Source organism: Sturnira hondurensis, unplaced genomic scaffold, assembly GCF_014824575.4.
Source record: "Sturnira hondurensis isolate 20B ecotype Veracruz unplaced genomic scaffold, ASM1482457v3 Scaffold0000167, whole genome shotgun sequence".
In the NCBI taxonomy this organism is placed as follows: domain Eukaryota; kingdom Metazoa; phylum Chordata; class Mammalia; order Chiroptera; family Phyllostomidae; genus Sturnira; species Sturnira hondurensis.
Window position 1 is genome coordinate 4927345 of NW_028072798.1, and position 21991 is coordinate 4949335.

At 43.0% G+C, this 21991-nt stretch overlaps 1 protein-coding gene across 6 annotated transcripts in view; it reads left to right on the plus strand.

The window, feature by feature from the left end:
- ARID1B (AT-rich interaction domain 1B) overlaps positions 1-21991 on the plus strand; it is a 394749-nt gene that overhangs the window by 218967 nt on the left and 153791 nt on the right. For 5 of the 6 annotated variants that reach the window (XM_037053930.1, XM_037054196.1, XM_037054108.1 and 2 more), the window contains one exon: positions 16378-16419. The exons of the other annotated variant lie outside the window; for it this stretch is intronic. In XM_037053930.1, coding sequence (XP_036909825.1) covers positions 16378-16419 — 42 coding nt within the window. The remainder of the gene's footprint in view (positions 1-16377; positions 16420-21991) is intronic. 6 annotated transcript variants of the gene reach the window in all.

Here is a 21991-nt window from a genome sequence, read left to right on the forward strand (position 1 = left end):
GTTTAACAATTTAGAATCCAGTGATTTGATTTGGCACTCAATTTGGAAGAAACAGATAAATGTTTTGGAAAAAAGTATGAAAAAGAATCCTGAAAGGGTGCTGGTAGTGGGGGAAATGAATGATTAAGCAAGTTCAGAAATTCCCGCGGTGTCTTGAACCCTGAAATCAAGGAGTTTCTGCTCGGAGGAGCCGGAGCCGGAGCCGGAGCCGGAGGAGGCAGGAGTGCGCGGGCGCGAGGTTGTGCAACAAAGCTCTGGCGAGGCTGGCTCCCAGCAGGCAGTGCTCCCCGCCCCCACCCCAGGTTTCCCGGCAGGCAGCCTTCGCCCCGCCCTCCTCACCCCATGCTGAGGCTGCGTGCGTGGAAGGGGTGGGGGGAGTCCTTCCTCCCGGCTGCGCACCCAGTCCTCTGTAGCCATTTTCCCAGGGACGACGGCGCCTCGGCTCTTATTCCGCCCGGGCGGGGGTGCTGGCCGGCTGCTGCGGGGCTTTCTGCAAGCCCAAGGAGATGCCAAGTGCCCTGTGAAACGTGGTTTTGTGAAGTTTCTGCTGACACAGCTTAACACTTAAAGGAAGTATCCCCATGGACTGACGAAGGCAGAGTGTTTTCCTCTGCCACTTCTAGCCACAGTTCCAGCCGAAATTACTTCATTTGCCCCCTGACCTTGTCTTTTGTTTGGCTTGCAAAATCTGCATGTTTTTTTCTTCTCTACTTCTCCAGGTGCCTCTCTTTTTCACCCCTTTAACTCCGCCACCCCCAAAGGAACAGTACCACCCAACTTATAAGGCTTGATGAGCTGCAACTTATCTTGCGTGATTGAAACGAATGCTCGATGGTGGAAAAGCACCAAAAGAACTGGGGAGGGAGGACTTGGGTTCTTATCCGAGCCCAGGTCACCAGACACAGGGCCAGTCCAGCGCCCATGGGCGAGGGGCGGCTTCGGTCTTCAGGGGCAGGGTCCGAGCCCCCAAATACAGAACAGTGCAGGTGGCAGAGGGTGAAGGGCAGGGGTGGGGCCGGGCGGAGCTCAACCTAGTTGACAATAACTGGGGGCGGGGGGGGGGGGGCGCGGGCGCTGGTAGTGAGGGGCGGGTTCAGAGCTGAGCCAGTCTTTGAACACTGGGCGGGGCTTGAAGTCCAGACCTACCAGGAGCTCAGCTGGGCTGGCGGGTGAGGGGCGGGGCTGGCGCCTCCATTGGCTGCTGCTTGGGCTCAGAGTTGCCTGGAGCTGGACACACCCAGGCCGGGGCTGCTTAGACAGGTTTCCGTTTGTGTAATAGCTGCTTCTTGGAGCCAAGTACATGATCATCCGCTTTCCTTCGCTGGGAAACCAACTCACAGCATTTTTTAAAAGTCTGAGAAAAGTTCAACCTAGTAAAATTTCTTCTCCCCCGCCTATGCTTTCTTGTTCTTAATTAAATTCTAAACAGTATTTGGGGAATACTTTCTGCTTTTCAGCTTGTTTCTGTCTTGAAGACTTAGGGATCATTGGGTATTCTCACTGGTCTCCTTCTGTAGTTTTAAGTAGTGTCGCAATCTAGACACCTTTGATGTTGTCAATTAAGGTAAATGAAACAAAACTATAGTAGATTAATTAAGACATGCATTTAATCCAACTATGTAGTAGTAATCAACTATGGCCACTTGGTTTTTAAATTTTTATTCCACTTTATGGACTGTATAATTTCTAAGATCTGTTATGTACTGTGTCATTGATACTGCTTATGTAAACAGCTTACTGTTTGATACAGGAGTTCCTTGTGCTTGAATCAACTCAATTTTGGAATTCTGGAAACTTAATAAAGGGTCTTATGACAATGTAGTTTTGATTTAGTTTATCAATATTGATTTAGAGGCAGAATCTAAGAAACAAGTGTTTTGAATAAAGGCCTTGAATTCAGGCCTTGAATAAAGTCTGAAGATTAACATTCTGTTCAGTTTAATGCATATTAATGTTTGCTGTGCAGGGGAGTATATGTAATGTTTACACCTATGACACGTATACTAGCAAGATTACAAGAGGGACATTGCTAGCCTTAATTGTTTATAACACTTGCCAGGTCCATTTAAAATTAAGTTCATATTTATTTGAGTGTTTTGTTAAAAGGGGTGAGTCATGTACCAGGATATACTGTTGTGTTTCCCCGTCCTCCTCACATTGTAGTAGACATGAAGGGCAAATGCAGTGTTAGGGTAAAAACTCTCATGGGTAATGTTGTATGGGCCAAGCTTAGTAGCTCTTTTTAGGTTCTGAGCTATAGTCTTGTGTAGTACTGATTAAATCGATTCAGGTCAGCGAGTTTTTTGTGAATGGCTTTGTGAATATTGCATTGATGGAAAAGCTTAATTTTCGGTATATTTCAGAAATGATGCATGTACAATAATAGGAAAAAAACAAAACAGAGTCACAGGAACTGATGGAATTTGAAAACAGTACAACATGAACTGAATAAACAAGAATTTCACCTCTCACCCTCCCAGCATCTTCTATGGTTACAAGGTTAACCCCAGTCCCATTGGTAAAAGTGTATCTAAAATTATAGGTATGTCAAGCTTTACTTAGGAATCACCATTCTGATGTTACTCAGAAAGTCTTGGGTTTAAAACCCTAACCCAGATGAGCACTGAAGACTTGCCTGTTTGGATGGTCAGTTGTGCTCACTTTCCCCAAGAGCAGTTTCTAATGACTTTATATGTCAGATTTAGAGCAAAAATCATACTTTGCCTCCCAAATATTTTAGCGATTATGAGCTGTACACTCCACCAGGTTTTTCAAAGGAAATTTTAAAATAAATAATAGATTAACTGAGATTTCAAGCAAGTGTCTGCTGTGACTAATTTGCATGTAGGTTGTAGATGGGGCTAAGATGTGCACATACGTATGAGTGCGTGTACACCTGTTAACAGGTGTTAGCGAGCTTAGAGGTTATTTTTATTTTTTATTTTTATACACTTCCCCATTTTTTTAAATAGTGAATTTGTGTTAAATGTCATCAGCAGCCCCGTCCTCTTTAAAAAAATAAAATAAAATACAGCATTGAGCTCACATTTGTTACGGGTAGACTTATCTGCCTGTGCAGAGTTGTCCTTGAACTCAAGAGTTTCTTTCTGGAGGAAAACTTTGGCTCACAATATTTGACTTCAGCTGCATTGCAGTTCTGCTTTGTGGAGCCTTTCTCCCACAAACACTGTGACATGTAGTTTAAGTGACTCAGCAGTTGGGTGAGGTGCAGTTCATCCCAGATGCTGTTTTGTATTTCTGTTAATAAAATGATTTGAGTGAAGATCGTCCTGTGCTTCTACTTTTGAATTTTAGCAGTTGGGATCTCCCATATCTAGACTAGGTTTTCTCAGCTTTGGGACCGTTGACTTTTGGGGCCTGATAATTTATTGCTGTGAGGAAGCTGCCCCATGCATTGTAGTATTACCCACTGGGTACTGGCAGCAAACCCCACTCTGACCTCCCAGTTGCGATGGCAACACAGGTCTCTAGACATTGCCACCTGTCTCCTGGAGTGAGGGAGGGTGATGTGCACAAATTTGTTCCAGGTTGAGAACACTGGGCTAGAAAAAAACTTAATCCACTGGAAACCTCTGGCCAGAGTTGCGTATAAACTCTTGGTTAAAAAAAAATGACATAAATGAATGTTACTTTTAAGTAGTAAGTTTCTTTTTAAGTCTGGCTGTATGTTGTTTATTTCAGAAACCTCATTTTTTGTTTAAAGAACTGTAAAGCATTTATACGAACGAAACAGTCCACTTAACACAAAAATGTTGAAAGGCCCTATTGAAAGTAGATGGTTCAGGCAAAAAATTAAATTTTTCAACCTTGAGACTGTATTTCAAATTTTTTTCCTGCTAAGTAGAAAGCACTTTTATGGTGTAAGCTCAATACCTGAGTTTTCTCATACATCTAGGATTATTGAGACTGACTTTCCAAACAGATGTAAATATGTGATTCTTTACAGTATTGTGTTTTAAGATTTGAATTTTAAAAATTGAACTTCGAAATTTCTGAGCTACAAGTGAAGGTACTATTATGAAGCGGTAAGTGTCATGCTTTTGATCTGAAGTTTATATAATATATTCTTGTCTTAACTGGTACCTACTACTTTAGCTTTAATGTTATTGTAGTTCTTATTTGAAGCTTGTGTAATATTTTCATGTCTCAACCTGTACCTGTGTTTAAGTTCAAATTTATTTGCAGTTGTATTAAATAACAAAGATTTTTTTTATTAATCATGATTACTTTTCAGCCTCAAAAACAACCTCACCAAAAAATTTCACACCCCCCCCAGAAAAATATAACCATTCACAAATAAAGAAATCTCTAGAAATTGTCAATGGAAAATTTCAACTATATGATCTAGAATTTTTCAACAAAATAAAAGTTATGTGCCATACAATGAGAATCAAAGGCATTTTGAGTACGAGAAACTGTGGGATATTATTTTAATTCTAGCCTCTGTGTTTGGGAAAGCTAACACTCTGTGGGTCATTGTGTCCTGAAATGCAAAATACCATTTACTCAAAGAATAGTCCTCTGAGAGAACCTTAGAGTGTTTCTAATGGGAACATTTCCATTACTGCAAGGAGTCTCCCCTTGCCCTGGAGGCAACCCCTCCCTCACTCCCAACTCCCGGTGACACCAGTCTGTTCGCCTTCCCCATAGCTTTGTCCTCTCCAGAAGGTTAGAGAAATGGATCATAGGTAGGTAGCCTTTTGAGTCTAGCTGCTTCTACTTAGCACAATACATTTGATATTTATTCGTGCAGCTACTTCAGTAGTTAATTCCTTTTTTGTAGGTGAGTAGTTTTTCATTGTGTGGATGTGGTCCATAGTTTTGTTTATCCATTTGCCACCTGACAGATGTTTGGATGGTTTGCAGTTTTTGATATTAATGAGTAACGCCTCTACAGACATTCTCATGCAGGTTTTCATGTGAACATGTTTTCATCTCTCTGGGCAAATACCTGGCATTGGGCTGTGTCTGGATCATGTGGCGAGACGAGTTTGACCTTAGCAGAAATTGCCAAGCTCTTACCAAAGCAGCTGCATTATTAGTTGCAGTAGGTTATCTTTAAAAAGTGGTTCTCACGTTTGGATCCCATGTTTTCAAACCGACTCTCGTATTTTCTTTTGCTGTACAACACTGCTGTCTGCAGTGAACGCAGAAGTTTCCTTCTTGGTCACTTATTCTTTAGGGTAGCACTATGGTCTCACATTGCTGTTATTTTAGAAAGTGACATTATTTCATGTCAAGATGTGCACCTTGACATGTCATAGCTAATGAAGCAGTTACAGATGAGTGTCACTAACAGGTGTGGCGCCTTCCTTGTCCTCCGGACCAGCCATCACACCACGGCTGTGCCCTTGCAGGTTCCTGGTCACCGTTAACGGTCTCGCCTCAGCATCCTGTGCCCAGGCACCAGGTTCCTAAGGAAGTGAGCAGATGGGTATGATTTCTCTTCCTGAATATTTTCTGTATTGAAATGCCCATCTCTGGGATTATCGATATTTCTTGACTATTCAAGACTAGAGATTCTTCAGAGACAAGGCTTTTATGGCCCTCTATATTCTAGAAGATTACTATCAAACCATTTCGAACTCTAATGGCATTGAAATAAACTCACTAGCTAAGCTTTTTCACACAACTACTACCTATTTTTGAAGGCTTCCTCTTTTTCGTGCATTTTTTTAGAAGATATGCTTATTTTGGAGAGAGGAAGAGGGGCAGAGTGGAATCGTGGTGTGCTGACAGTTAGCTGCCGTGAAAACATCTACTTTTTTTTGTTAATTTGCTTGTTCCAGAACTTCCTGTTCTAGCCTCAGTTTCCTTCACACACTGACGCCCCTGGTTTGAAATTTTCGTTACCGTCGCCGTTAGCAGATAAGGCTAATCTCCCAGAGTGTGTGTGATCAGAGAACAAAGAGGGTGACGGGGCTGGTGTGGAGCCAGTTCGTGTGGGCTCTTGGACGAAGCGCACCTTAGGGACTGTGCGCAGAACTAAACTGTGGTCGTGTTCGCTAGGGACCTCTTCCGTTTGCAGTAGTCTCTTCAAGGTAAGTCTGTCTGAAACAAGAATCCGTTCTCAGGGAAAGGACGAACCGTACATGCTTTTTCTCTCTTTTACTGAGTTGTCTTTCTGTTTCATTTTGGTAATCATCATAGTCCTAAACAACTTAATGTAAACGTGTGATAAAAGTCTGATTATAACGGCTATTTCAGTGTTTTTAAAACCAATCCATTTAGGTGACAGCTTTTCTTTTTTCCTTTGTCATTTTTCTAGTGAGCAAATTCTGGTGCCAGAGTTGGTGGGCCCGGGACATGTGAATGGGGGAGAGAGCTGCAAAAAAGAAACCAGTGACACAGAATCAAATTAATAATGTACTAACAGCCGTTTTAGGGTAGTAATAGAAGTTTAATTGGTTGATCTGAAAATGTTTCTGTTTTTAAAACACCATTTAGTTTGCATCCAGTCGGGTGTAGGCATCTTTTTTGCACCTCCTTCCCTTAGACATGGTGACAACTTTCCCAGGGTCTCTAGCTGTGGGCCTCCACAGCCCGTGCTAGTCTTTTGCATAATAGTTTTATAGCAACTTTCAAGTTGCTTTTCTGAGCTGACCTTAATGGGGTTTGAGACTGGGAGAGGGGGTAAGTACAGTCACCTTTTATTACCTTATAGATTTACCTAGTTACTTGTTTTTCTAATTTGATTCTTCTTCAAGTACAGTTTTCTGTCTTTCACTCCCATCCCAGCCCACCCCCCCCCAGTGCTCCCCACCTCCCTCCCATTTCCACCCCGATCTAGTTATTTGTAATCCAGAATTTCCCTCTTTGTGAAATGTAATTAAAATAGAAAATAGAGTTTATATTATTAGCTTATGTTTCTAGAGCATTTAAATTAATGAAACTATAGTAACTTTGAGAAAACTTTCAGTGTCAATTGAGATATGAATACGATATTTGGGTAAAGAGGGAAATATCACTTAAAATCGCATTGAATTATGACAGAATTCACAAAGTATTTGACATAATGGAAGATGAGATATTATCTTAATTTTTATAAAGTTTAGATAAACTACCACTTAGTGTTCAAAAAGTGAACTTTTAAAATATTTGGGCACCTGTAACTTCTTTTTTAAATTTTCCTTCATCAACCTCTCAGCACTTATGAATAAGTATAGAAAATCTTAATATGAAATAAATGTTCCCTTGAAATATACAGGAAAAGCAACCCCATAAAAATGATGATATGACAGATAGGGTTTTACCATAATATACTTTCTGCTTTAATAAAATAGGAAGACCTAAGGGCAGTTAGGAAAGCAGTACTTTTATTGAAAGTGTGATTTCAAAAGTTTTGTTTGTGAATTTACATTTTTTGTGTATACTTTTGTTGTATTAGAAAAGTAGAATGAAATTATCAGTTGATACATATTGTATCCACTCTGTATAGTTGTATATCTCATGTTTCTTGAAAAAATTGGGAAGTATAGAAATGACGGGCTTTCATGCATGGGACTTTTGGAGTAGCGTTTGAATGCCCCTGCCCCTGTACTCGGGGGCGCCGGCTCTTCTTTGTCTCGAGGAGCCACTCTGTGGGGTAGGCGCGCTGTTGTGAACAGCCAGGCCTTCCGAGTGCCGGTGACCTTTGGTGGTGGTCGGGCCTGCCCGCCCCTCCCAGCCAAGGCCTGCAGCCTGGGCAGGAGGCTCTCACTGCCGGCTCTGCTGGAGTCAGCCTAAATGCAGAGCTCAAATTTTACTGAAATTATTTTTAAAAATTTACTTTGGAAGTATTGTGAAATATGCATGTTCTTATAAAATAATCATTGTAGTCATTCCTTGGAACAATACAATTCTATAAAAATCAGTACAGTTGATTAAAAAATGATATCTATGAGGGCAACATACTTCTTTCACTGCCATCAATTTGAAAACACATGATCTTTTTAAAGGAATTAAAATGTATGCTTAAGAGACAAACGCATCCAATGTGTGTGTGTCATCAGTATAGTAGACCTGGGTTCCGTGTTTTAATAACACAAGTATGTAAGGCAGGCAGGTGTGCAATCAGTCGGATGGCACGTGAGACTTTAACTCACAGAGTCATGTGAGGCGGAGCATGTTGTACGTCTTGTCACCCCTGTACCTGTGACACAGTGAGCCATGTCAAGTTTGGGTTCATACAGCCCTCAGCATTCACACACACACACACTTCTGCATTCAACAGTTACCTGTCAGAGCCCCTCCTCCGCGTCAGACCCTCTTCAAGGCGAGCATCCTACAGCTGTGAATGAGAGCGAGTCCCTGCCCTAGTGAAGTTTGCACTTCAGTAAGGGGACACACCAGCCAGCTTCAGGGAGTAGCACGAGAGAGGGAGTGGGCTCCCTGCGGCGCCCCCTTCAAACTGTGAGTGCCTGGAAGGGACCAGTAATAGGAAGATGTGGTGGTGGGCCATTCCAGGGGAAGGGGACTGCAGATGCCAAGGTTCTGGGGTGAGAAGGGGTCATTTCGAGGAACCGAGAAGCCAGCGTGGCTGAACCTGCGCCTGGAGGGAGTGGGGCACGGGGACCAGTGAGGCAGGCAGGAGCCGCACTGGGTGGCTTCCTGCGGACCAGACTGTAGTAAAGCACTGAGGCAGACTTGGTGGTCTCAGGAAGTTTTGGGTCAAGTTGCGTGTGGAGATGGAGGAAGGACTTGGCTGTGTAGATGCTCTGAGTGCTTTCAGAACTGCCTTCAGTGTCCCAGAGTTTTTGCCGGGAACCCCACCAGCAGATAGTTGCACGACAGCTAGAGTTCTTTTATTTAAAGGGGCGCCATGTACTAGTTAGTTTTGCTGTGCAACCCCCAGCCTGTAACTCAGTGCTCAGAGCAGCCAGTTTATTTAGCTCGCAATCCTGCAATTTGACAGTTTGGCCCAGCACTGGGCAGTTCTGGTTTCTGCTGGGCTCATTATCCCTTCAGTCATCTTAAGTGGCTTGGAGCTGACTGGCTCCTGGCTAAGGGTGCTGTGGTCACCGAACTGAAGCCTTCTCCTCCTCCGACAAACTCGCCTGGGGCTTGTTCACATGGTGGCTGTTTGACTTTCCAGAGGGTGATTAGAAGTACCGTCGCCTGTGGACTCTTGGACTTGGAGGTGGTATGGTACGCTTTCTCTTGCTGCCTGCTGTGATCCAAGCGCAGCACAGGTCCCACCCTGCGTAAAGGGGTGTGGAAAAGGACCCCATTTTCTCAGCGGGGGGGCTGTGAAGTCACAGTGCATTGTGGTGGCTGTTTTCACACTCTGCTCTGTTACACTCAGGGTCTCCCTTCTCTGAGTCATATCATGAGTTCATAACTGCTTTGTGAATCTAAAGTGAGGGTGTCCCGACTCAGTTAAAGAGCATAATTAGAAAGAGCAGCGTGACCACAGTGTTGACAGCCTTTTTAAAAAGTGGCAGCCTGGGGTATGGAGGCACAGCTAACGCCGTGGTAGAGGCGGTAATGTGGGCATACACCTGGTAGAGAACAGCGCCACCATGACATAGCCTTTCTTTGTCTTGAAATCCAACACGTGCTATTAAGTGCATGCTTTTGGGTTTCACCGACGAAGTGTATCATTGTTATTGATACTTATTGGTTCCCTCTATAGATGGGGGCAGGTTTTTAGTTCATTTAAACTATCGCCAGCGCGGCGGTTGTGTGCCACAATGTTCACGGGTAGCAGGCGTCCCCGTGTGCCCTACCACCTGCTACCCAGGCGCTGAGCGGTTTTCACCGGCTCTGTCCTTGGCCTGCCACGTGGCGGAACATGCTAATGAGGAGAATGCTGACACGGTTTTGTATGTTTTTGTAAGCATTCATTTTTAAACAGATTACAGAAAAGTAAGGTGATAGTAGTAGTGGTAAGAAATAATATGACAGAAGGTAAAACAACTTTCTCGCTTGCTAAAATCACAGCTTTGAAACCCAGTGTGAGCCGTGAGTGTGTGTAGATGTGTATGAGAGAACAAGTGTGCGCACAAGTGAGCGAGGGCTCTAGGGGAAGGGCTTGTCCTGCGTTTTAAATTGTCATGGATCCTGGGACATGGTTTTGCGCAATTTATTTATGAATGTGCTTCTCCTTAACGTAGGCAGAAGTACGCTTCATGGAACAGGTTCTAGTAGGATATTGATCTTTTTGACCCAACCGAAGCAGACTCGGTAAAACAGTATTTTAATCCCTTGAATTATCTGGGCAAAAGTTATTTTTTCCAAGAGCGTGTGAATCCTTGGTAATTTGGACAAATATTGGACTGGAGATTCAATCAGGTTCTTATTGATAATGATTAGTCTCCCCCCCCTCACTCCCACCTGCCTTTGAGTTGAATACCTTTTCCATTCCTACCTGGAATTGGTGGCAAAATGTCTATCATTTTAATGTTTATAGTGAAGACTTGGTAACTCTGGTCATCAGAGAAAGTAATAGATTATTTTGCATCGCAGTTATTGAAATGGAAAATTAAAACTGAGCCACCTCTTCTTGTTATTTTAAAATAAATTCTAGGTGCAAAAAAAATATTTTAGATGCAAAAAAAATAAAGTCAAACGTGTTAAAAGAAAATGTGAATGAATATTTCAAAAGTCCTGGAGTGGGGAAGTAATTTTCCAGCATAGCAAATACTCTAGAAGATATGACAGAAGGAAATGGATAGATTTGAATAATTTTGCTATGTAATAAAATATTTCCTGAAAACTGACTTTTTCATGATTATGTACTGACCTAGCATATGAATATACCATACTTTATTTAACCATTCTCTATGTTTATACACTTTTTGTGATTGTCTGTTATTTCAAATAATGGTGTAGTACAAATAATTAATAGAGAAATGTGTACGTAGCTGATGACAAATTGAATCACAAAGGGATTTCTCTAGCAAACAGATCGCTGCACGAGTGTGCCTGAGTGGGCCTGCGGCCGGCGGGGGCTGGTGGGAAGCCCTGTGCCGAGTGGGCTGTCCTCGCCGCCCGGACCACATGGGTGCTGGAGTGACTGTGCACACAGGTGCTTAACCCTCTGTTTTTGACCTTTACCAACTTGAAATACAAAATGTTTGCCTACTCTGCAGTGAGTGCTGTTGACATTGAACAATTTGTTGGTGTTTTGTTAAACTAATTATTTTTATTTGAACAAGAAACAGTACAATACAGTGAAAAAATAAGTTTTTCTCCTTTTAGAAACATTGCTGATGTGTTTGTCGCATATTTTTTTAGAAATGGTTTAAAATCAAGCATATGAGGGGGAATTTATTTATAAAAAATTATTCTTATACATTGAAAACCCTGGAATTTATTTATAAAAAATTATTCTTATACATTGAAACTTCAGTCACCTTCCAGATTCTCTCCATTTGATGTAGTGCACCTATCAAGACGTTCTTTCCACTGGAAAAACAGTTTTTGAACTTGTCGCTTTTGATGCCTTTTAGTGCTTTTGCCATTTTTTGTTTCACCTCTTCCACATCCGCAAAACGTTTCCTTTTGAGGACTTTTTTTCATCCAGGGAAACAAAGTAGCTCCAGGATGAGATCAAGTGAATAGAGAGGGTGGGGCATGGGGGTCATGTCAGTTTTTTTGTCAAATGCTGTTGAACACTCAGTGCAGTATGGGCAGGTGCACTCATAAATCACCCATTGTGGAACGGGTGAATGCATTGAGCCTTAAACAAAAATTCACTGGAGCAGAACACAGCTTCTCACAACAGCACCAGCTGGTACATTGATCCAGATGGGATCCTGTAACACTCACCTAAGTGGAGAAAGCCTGTAGTACAGGGGACCTGCCCTGCAGAAGAAAATTTCAGGACTTTTTGGGTACCCCCTCATATACCCACTCTCACTTTTATTTTAAATACAGATGTTAGCTTACTATGCGTACTGTTAATCATTCTTTCATTTATCATAATACAGTCTCTTTTAACAGCAGCCTGGAATTCTGTTGCTTGGCTGTATGATTGTTTATTAAACACTTCCTTTTGATAACATTTGATTGGTGCTGGTTTTCGGCTTTTTACTGTTATAAACAACTTTCATAAATAGTCTTGTAAGTCTTGTTTTTCTGCACTTGAGTGTTAGTGGAATTGTTGGGTTAACACTCACGTGCATTTTGATGGATTTTGCCAAATTGCACTTCATTCTAATATATGTTTTTATTTATTATCTGTGTGAGGTTATGATTTCAGTGATTTCCCACAACTTTTTCAACATTATAATTATCAAAATTATTCATCTTCAGTAAGCTGTTGTGAGAAACATAGAATAATATTGGGAGTTTTGATTTGCATTCCTTTAAATATGGCTGAGATTCTTTATATATGATTATAAAGCATCATTATTTGTCACTTTATTTTCTTTGTGACAGTGTGGTCCTGATTTTTGAAAAAATTTTTTGATCAAAATGGGACATAGTTTTTGCACTGGTTTTTTGTTTTTTTTTTTGTTTTTGTTTTTTTTTAGTTTTTATTTTCCTAAAGATTTTATTTATTTATATTTAAAGAGAGCAAGGAAGGGAGGAAAAGGAGACAAACATAGGTGTCTGGTTGCCTCTCCACTACCTCCTACTGGGGACCTGGCCCACATCCCAGGCATGTGCCCTGACTGGGAATTGAACTGGCAGGCTTTTGGTTCAGAGGCCAGCACTCTATCCACTGAGTCACACCAGCCAGGGCAACATTGTTTTCTTTTAAAGAAAATGCTGCTGGATATTAGTTTTCTCTACTTTAGTAGTGAAGGTGAAAGGGACTTTGAAAGTGATTCAAGAAAGAAAAGTACAACCAGTTTTACTTCCAAAATCATGAATGCACATTTTCTCGATTTTATTAATGGAATGATTGGAAATTAAAGTGGTTTGCTTTACTTTTGGCCAAGGCAGGGCTTATTGGCGTAATTGAGAGTGGGGGAGCGGCCGTGTAAAGGTTTTTGTGCTGGAGGGGAATGAAAGAGCTGTCGATGGCAGCTCTCACAGCTGCCCCTGAGCTGTGAGAACCAAGCCTTCGCTACAGATGAAACCTTTTTAGGCACCTGTGTTCTAAAGTCGTGATTGTGGCATCATTTGAATAGGCGTGATTTGATGGGAAGGGCCTTATCTTGGACCTAACACATTTCTGCTTTGTTAACCTTGCACACCTTACACCTCGGAAGCCTGGATACGTGCTCTCCCCCAGTGGTGTCGATTGCGCCCCATCTTTCAGCGTTATCTTTGCATCTGTTACAACATCTGTGACAAGGAGAGCCTTGCTATTGTCCTAATTTTACATCTGATAAAACCTGTGACCTTCTTTCTTAATGATTTTATAATGCTGCCAGTTCTAAGTCTCCCCAAACTGAAGTTTAAAAAGAGAAACAGTACCATTAATAACTTACTTGGTCATTTCTAAATTTGAATTTATTCTTCTAATGAGTGTTTGAACACACTTCACCTGTGTGCAACGCTAGGCGCGGCCCTCTGCGTGTAGTGCCTGCCCATCGAGGGGGCCTTTGTTAGTGACTCTGGTGAGTGGGTTCCCGGCACTCTGCTCTCCGACAGTGAGAGCCACCCCGCTGGGAATGTGCTGATTTTGTTCCAGTTAAACCTGATTCTCGTTTTAACTTAAAACTGTGACTGCTTTATCACCAAATCAAATCTGATGATGATGGTCGACTAATAACTAAAATTCCATCAGATAAACACAAGTGTACTTCTAGTTTATATATAGGAATTATAGGTGTTTTTGGCTTGTGAAATATAATTGTTTTTTTAAAAGAGTGAAATTTATGACAAAAGGAACAAAAATGCTTACCAGATTTCCATTGATGAGTTTAATTACTACTACCTGCAAATTATATGGGATGGCTGAAATACTCCCTTCCTCCCACTAGGGGGGGTTCCTCCCAATTCAGGTGAAAATGCTCTTGGATCCAACATGAAAACCTTTCTTTTTTATTAGATTGAGGTTAATTTCAAGTTTTAAAATCAGCTTTTTTTGTAGATGTGGAAATTAAAATTTTACAGAAACACAATATAAAAGATACTGAAGTGCATGTGTATTTAAACCATTGTGCTTTTGAACAAAACATAATTTTTAAAAGTTGCTTTAACTAAATTACCTGATACTTAGGAATTTCAAAACACCCCTGCACGCCTTCCTGGAGAGAGAATCTGGGGTGCAGGATGAGGCTGACTTTCTGAGACGCCCCTCCGTCCTCAAGCCCCCTCTCCATCTGTGCTTGTCTCTAGCTACTTCCGTAGCCAAATAGCAAGTCCCTGAATTCCACCAGAATGCCCGGGTTCGCAGTCAACTCAAGTTGTCAAATATATTAAAGCCGTATCTTTAAATAGATTTTTATTTGCTATTGAACTTTCGTGCCACTTTGCCTTTTTATACTATGTTAAGGAAATGTAGAATTCACTCAGAATGATTTTGCTGATTCAAACTTCTCATATATGTTTTAATGATATGATTGCATGTATGTTAAAATAGCACATCGATGCTGAACGGACCTCACACTGACGCATGCAGATATGAACTGCATGCACGGGGTGGGCAGAGTGGATTCTCGGTTGTTCAGATGGAACAAGGCGGGCTGTGATGACCGTAACACGAGAATGAACTCTGGGTTTCACGTACTCACGGCTGCAAACCCCCTTTTGCCCCACCACGTAAAATATAAGAGCAAACGTTACAGTATTCACAGTAGTTAAGATTCAACAAATTCGTTGTTTGTGCTTTCCCTTCAACTGAAGTCTTCCATGTTGATTAGAGGTTTTAATGTAAAGGTACCTGAGGTTAGTAGCCTAGTGTTGTGAAAGGCGGGACTTAGAAAATTCAAACATATGTAGATTGCAAATAACTTTTTTTCTCTCTTAAACTGAAAATCTATAATAGGATCTTGTTTCTAAATCTAACAATGAGCTTCGGAAATTGAAGTGTAAACAGTGAATCTTATAACGATTCTGTGCTACAGTTGATCCAACATTTCAGTGTTTAGCCTGGAATCACATTTGGTATCAGCACCATGTGGTTTTCATCACAATGAGGCTGCTCATCTTCCTAATACCTGGTCATGCGTTTCTGCTGCTCCGCGGGCCAGGCCAGCCTCTGTCGGACGCCAGGTGGTGGGTGAGCCTCACTTTCAGTAAAGCAGTTGGAGAATGCAGTTGGTTTCTTTTTTGACCTCTTTACTTTCATCCTGGCTGCCAGTGTGACTGAAATGATCTTCCTTTCTGTGTTTCCTTCCCCCGAGGGGAGAATCCAGTTTTGTTATAGCAAGAAACATTGGGTAGGCCTGTGTGCCTTTTACTTAAAACTCACACTACAAATACCTAATTTAAAAAGGTTTAAAACTAACAGTGAGGCCAGCTAGTAGTCATTTTTGTCCCACCCCCCACTGTCTTTCCCAGATATATATTTTTTATTCTTGTTTGTTCTGTTGCCTTCTTTCTTCACTCTTTTCACCTTTTAGGCACTTTGTAGTAGTCAGTGAAAAGTTTACATATCAGACTGAATAATTGTTTTTTTAAAAAGTAATTATCACTATACGTCTTGTACCGTGCAGCTGTTAAAATGCATGTGAACGAGCTCTGTCTTCTAACACATCAGGACCGGCCCGTCCTGAAGCTTCGCCGCCACGTCACGTGTGTTGCTCAGGCTCTGCCCGTCCCGGAGACGGAGGCGTGCCCGCTCCGGTGTGAGCGACACAAGAGAATCCCAGCACCCTCACAAGCACGATGACACTGCTTTACGAGGCATGACTTTCCTGTCACTGTCCGTAAAAGGTGAAGAATCACATGCAGTGGTCTGCGATCTCAGTGAGGAGGGCGACTCTCCTAACTTCCTAGACCATTTTGAGGGAAGTCTAACCCGCCGCTTTCCGTGTCATGGCAAAATTATTCCTTTGAAATAAGCCTTCCCGGTTATAAGACTGGACCCGGGGTAGGGACCTGGATCTACACCAGCGCTTGAAGAGACGGGCACAGGTCATCTCCGTTTCTTGGCGCCTGACATAACTCAAGTGCCTGCTGTCTCAGAACTCTTAGTTCCAGGCCATGCTGTGCTCTGGTGTCTGTGGCTAGACTCAAAGGAGGGTTTTTGGTTCGTTTGGTTTTACTTTTAAGGATTTTATTTATCTGTAGAGAGAGGGGAAAGGAGAGAGAAAAAGAGGAAGAGAAATAAGGAAAAAGAGAGAAACCTATCAGTTGCCTCGCATAGTTGCCCCACCCGGGGACCCGCCCTGCAGCCCCAGGCACGCACCCTCACTGGACATGGAAATGGTGACCTTTCGCTTTGTGGGACGACCCAACCCATTGAGCCACACCAGCCAGCACTCAGAGGAGGTTTCCACAGTGCCTAAATTATTCTTTTCCTTATGATTTCAGGTTGAAGTCTTGACCTCGGAGGATACTGCCTTTGGACTCAAGGTGTGTAGTCTGATGTAGCTTGTTTGTTGGGGGGCTTTCGCCAGCCCCCCAGGTGCAGTGGGAGGCTCGGCAGGGAGGCCGTGCCTTTTTTAAAAATTAAATCTAGAGGGTCTAAAGTCTTCTGGAGTTTAAGTTTTCCCTTCTGTTGTGATGGAGATTAGACTAGGGTAGTATTTTCTTTACCTTCTTGCTTTGTTGTGGAGAATGTGAGAAATAGGTCAGGAAACCATGAGTTTTATATGGTAATATTTACTTTTAACTTTTAATGAGCCATAGAATAGGGCTTACTAACCCCCTTCTCCCCCCAGTTTGGGGATATTGAAATTCCAACTGCCGGATGGTATCAGATGCTGTGTTTGGTTCATGACTCTGGCTTCCTTCATCTATTCATTCATCATCCCTGCTTCCAATATTTATTGAATCCCTGTGTTCCAGTCCCAACTAGATTAAGTCCCAGCTCCTGATCTTAAGTTGCTCACAGTCAGTTGGTAGGCACGGGCCTGTGAACAGATACAGTGATACAAATTGAGTATCACTCAATTTGGTGTGGTGATCTCCGCGCTGGAAATAACGCAGAGGGTTTGCGGAGTGCAGTGGGGTGGGGGGAAGGTATTCTCAGAGGCTGGTCTCTGGGCGGGTGGATGTGAAGGCTGGTGCTATATTTAGGCAAGAGGGGAGGGGAGGAGAGGGAAAATAAGAGCTATTTTTAGGTTGGAGGACAGCCATGAAAAAAATCAAAAGTAGTTAAATTATGTGTGTGTATGGCAAAGATCTCAGGTTGAAGAGGCTAAAGATCTGAATTTTATCCTGTAGGAAATACAACGCTATTAAAAGAGTTTAAGGCAAGTAGCAGTTAGGTTTGCGACTGAGATCTTTCTGACCACTTGGTGGAGGACGATCGCCAGACCAGGGAAGGCAGCTGAGTGGGTCGGAGGAGAGGCAGCCTGCGAGGGGCCGCAGAGGCTGCCTGGAGAGGCAGGTCTGCGGGGGCTGGCGGTCCCGGGACACGCCCATGCAGATGGCACGGGAGCTGCCGGTGAGACCAGAACAGAGGGCGGGGCCCACGGAGATGGGGAGCACAGCGAGCGGGCTGGGGGTTTCTCCCGTTGCAGTCTTCCAGACCTGTAGTTTGTCACATTTACTTGCTTTTTGTACATATTTACCACCAATAAACTGTGAGAGCACATTGATAAGAGGCACTCATTAGGGGAGTGTGACTTCGTTTCCATGTGAGGGTCTGGAAGTATGGCCAGGTGTCATCCCCTGCTTTGGAAGGTGGAAGTTGAGGAGAGCAGTGGGCAGGTTTCAAAATCCGTCTCTTGTTCAGTGCAGTGTCTTTCCTGGGGCAAATCAGTGCTTACTTGTTTGGCAGTAATACAGTCTGGTCACCAAAGTAATTTTTGAATGTTTTTCTTTTTGAAACTGAGTAGACAGAAATATGTTGTGTGTAACTAGTTCGTTTGCTTTCCATTGCTAGATGGATATTAGAATTCCACAAATCCAAAGTTTTTTGATAGACTCTCTTGGCTGGCATGTTCTTTGGCGGAAGAAAAGTGTGAATGTTATGCTCTTTTTTATGCTTTTTGATAGAAATTGTTACAGAAATGTATGTGGAGAGGTCAACAAGAGTGAATGATTAGGAATCTGAAGGGTAAACCTACATGTTGTTCTAAACAAGACTGGGAAGAAGAAAAATGGTGAGATGTCGATCACAGGGTTCACAGGAGCCAGTCCCCGCTCTTGGGCCCCAGTCCCTTTGGGAGGAGAGAGCCAGCCTGTCCCGTCCACACCACCTTTCACACCACACCCGAGAAGAGCATACTAAACTCAGTAAGGCCGTTTTTCCAAATCCCTGTCACAGGGCCCTCCACGTATCGCGTCTCGCCTCTTCCCTCCTGCGTGCTCCCTCTCTCTCTTTTCCTAAAGCTGTACTGCCCTGGAGTCCGGAAGTTTTATTGCCGCTGGAGACCTCCAGGGTCCTCTGGGTGCACCTTCCTCCACGTTAGAGATGAAGGAGCTGGAGGCTGAGGAGACTCTTGGTTCCTGAGGTCAGAGCCCATGGCCTGCAGTGGTGGGACCAGACTCATTAGTTTTCCTGGTAATATTTAAATAAAAATTTACTCTTTCCTCTTAATATTACTTTTTATCCTCTTTGGCAATAATTTTTAGTATTTAGGCATCTGAAATTTGTTGCTATTTTAGAGAAAACTCTAAGCCCAAAATATCTAAAACTAAGGTTTAAAGTAAACACCAAATTTGTTTACGCTTATGCATTACTTTCTATCCTTATCTCAGTTGAGTAAACATATCCTAGAGAAAAAGAACATCGAAATTCCAACTGGTCTTCTGACCCCCAACTAACATAGTCTCATAACTCTCCTGGCCCTTTGTACCCACGTGGTCCCCCCCGCCAGCCCACCCTCCTACCTCACCTTCCCCTGGAGTGCCGTCCCACCGTCTCAAGCTCATCCCACCGCCCAGACTCGGCTCCCTGCCCGTACCCACATGCTCTGAGGTCTTGCCTCGTGTTGCAGACCGCTGAGCTCCTGGCCTCTGTGCTCCTGCGGCATCCCTGCCTTTGCAGCTTGTTTGGGATTTCTCTCCCGCCCCCTTCTTCTCCTGTATATTGTGCACAGGTAACAGCCTGGCGTGGCCCGCCCCAGCCCCACGATGTGGCATTTTCCCCAGAGAGAGCGTAAGCTCAGGGGCTCCATCTTGTTCGTCTTTTTATATCCTTATCGATTCGACTTGCTTCACAGTACAGGAAGTATTGCTGACTATTTAGAGTTCTTTAGATAGCATAACAATTGTGATTGTAAAGAGCCAAAAAAAGAAAGTTCTGTGATATTAACGTATTACTACTGCGTTGTATTCTGTTCTGGGATTTTCTCACTGATCTTCCTGTTACCTCCTGGGTTGATACATTAGCTTGGCATTTGACTTGGTAGCTCCGAAGAGCCCAACTTCAGGAAGACACATATTCATCGTCACTGCTTAACGAAGCTCTGGAGTAGTTCTGGTTGGTGCGGACAGCCAGCGGTTCCGGCGTATCTCACTGTTAACGTAGACGTCTTTGCTGATCAGACGGTGGGGTCACAGGCCTGGATTTCATTCTTTGTCATCCGCCACCAGTGGCCACCATGTAGGCGCTGCCCAGATGGAGAGCATTGCCACCTTCAAAGAAATTTCTGTCGGCCAGAGCTGGTCCACAGAATAAAGATTCGAAGTGGTCATGTGACACGAGCCCTTTTAATGTGGCGCATTTCACAATGAGAACTGCCTTTTTTTGGTTGATAGGAAACCCTGAGGATTAGAGCAGGTAAGTGGAGAACAGAAGAAACGTTCTGTGCAGTGAAACAAATGTATATCAAATAAAGTTGGCTGGCCCCACCCCATTTTGAGAGTAAAAAGGTTTTCAACAGGCTCATGAAGTTAGTGATTTTTCTGGTGGTCACTCGTGATGGCTGATTCATAGATTACCTGGCATTATGCCTAGGGGCTATCAATGTGGAATTTCAGATGTAGAATGTTTAGTAGTACCTAGTAAGATTTACCGATTAACCTGTTCTTCCTTTTATTACTGTGACCACATGAAAGCATACCTTAATCTTCTTTTGAAAAAATGTATTTGTTTTCCTGTAGAGCTACATGAACTTCTTCTCAACTCTGTCTTAGCAGAGTGTGCATTCTACAAATTTACTTGGCTGACTCCCCAAGTGGGTGTGAACATAACTTAAGTGAAAGTACACTTAAGGTAACAATGTCGTTTCGGTGAAACAGCAGACCTTTTCTCTTTGAAGTTCGTAATCTTACCAACGCATTACTTTTCATGATATGAAGGATTTCTGTTTGCATTTAAATTTTTTTATTTAGTGAAAACCTATTAGAAATCCCTAGAGAAGTAGAGGACCAAGTTTATTCTTTACCATTTTAGTCATTGAGTCTCAATCAAAATTATAGAATATACGCATATTGATAAAGCAAAACAATTTTCTGTTTCTCCGTGAAGGAAGGATGCAAGGAAGGAAAAAATAAATCTATAGCCGTTCTCAGGCCGAGCCTGGGAGTCCATGTTGAGTCCTTCCCTTCTTTTGTTAGAATTTCCCAGCCTCTCCTCTGCCATCTGCTGGTGGTTCAAACACTTGCATGTTTGGTCTTAAATCTGCTTTATTTTTATTTGGGAAAGATTTGGGGGAAATGTTCTGTTTGTGTTCACCCGTAATATTTTGATGCAGTTTTTCTTGCCATGTTTAATTATATTTCTAAAAGCTGTTTTAGCTTCTTTTCCAACTCCGTCTGTGGACAGTACCTGAATATGAAATGTAGAAGAGACAGAGCCCGGACAGGCCCAGGCGTGCGCCAGGATCAGCGGCCTGGGCTGAAGAGGGGTATCGAAGGCCATGAGGAGAAGGAGGTCTTGAGCCTCGTCGGGGTCTTCCCTGATTTCTGAATTTGGGTTAGACGTGGAAGGGCAGTTCTGTGCTACTCTCTCATGATTAAGACTGCTTGACTCGAAGTGACCAGACCTTTATTTTACTTTAAGTCCTAGTATAAGGTTGGAAAATCGATTTCTGATTATCACTCACATTCTTTTTCAGCACTAAAATGCTACAGGTTTGCCTGAATTTGTTAGGTCAGACCTTTACCTCCATCCTTATTTATTCTTCTTATTTCTTCCTGCTAGTGCTCAGCGTCTTGGGGAAAATATAAATATTTTTTGTCCACAAACAAATTTTTTCATGAAATAAAGCAAAGCAAAATTTTTCATAAGAGAGGCAAAGTGTGGGGATTTTATTTTCTGCCATTTTTAATCTCCTTTACTAATTTTATTTAGAGCTGCCTTGACTAATTCTAGAGCCTTAGGTTCATGGGTCAGTTATTTCTTCATCATTTCCTCAAAGAAGAAAGTAACCCAAAGTGTTACTCCCAGTTTTTGTCTTCGGGACAAATAAGGCTAAGGGAGGTCACATGACTTATTTAAGGTTCTGCCTCCCAGGCCAGTGCCCTGAATGCAAAACAGCCCTGCTCCTCCACCCTCCCAGTCCAGAGCCATGGATCGGACTGAACCTGGGGAAGCCGAGATCTTAACGCTCAGCGTGGTCTAATGTTGGCAGTGTCGTGCGGTTCGACCCAGTGCCTCAGGGCCATCCTGTGTCACTTCAGATCTGCATTTGGTTACAACACACTGTATCTCTTCAGAACCTTTATCCCGCTTGCAAGGCGTGCGTGTGCCGTTGGAAGTGCTGGGTGATGGAGGACGAGGTGTTTGTGGAGGCCCATGGGCATGAAAAGTGCCCGGTAGACCACGGACCCTGATAAAAGTCATTCTTCCAGAGCATTATATGAAGTCAGAAAAAGTGGTTCTTAGTGCAATAGCAGCTCCATTCCTTCCAGACCAATGCTTGGCCAGGTGATGGTAGGTGGGTGGCCGAGTTTTTAGGCGGGTTTACTGACTGCGTGGTGTCGGTCTCGGGATTTGGGAAGTATGTTTGTGCAGAAGTGTGTGCCCTAATTATGCAGCCAAGTCGGGGGAGGGGGACACAGTGCGGTGCCATTCATGCCTGCTTTTGCC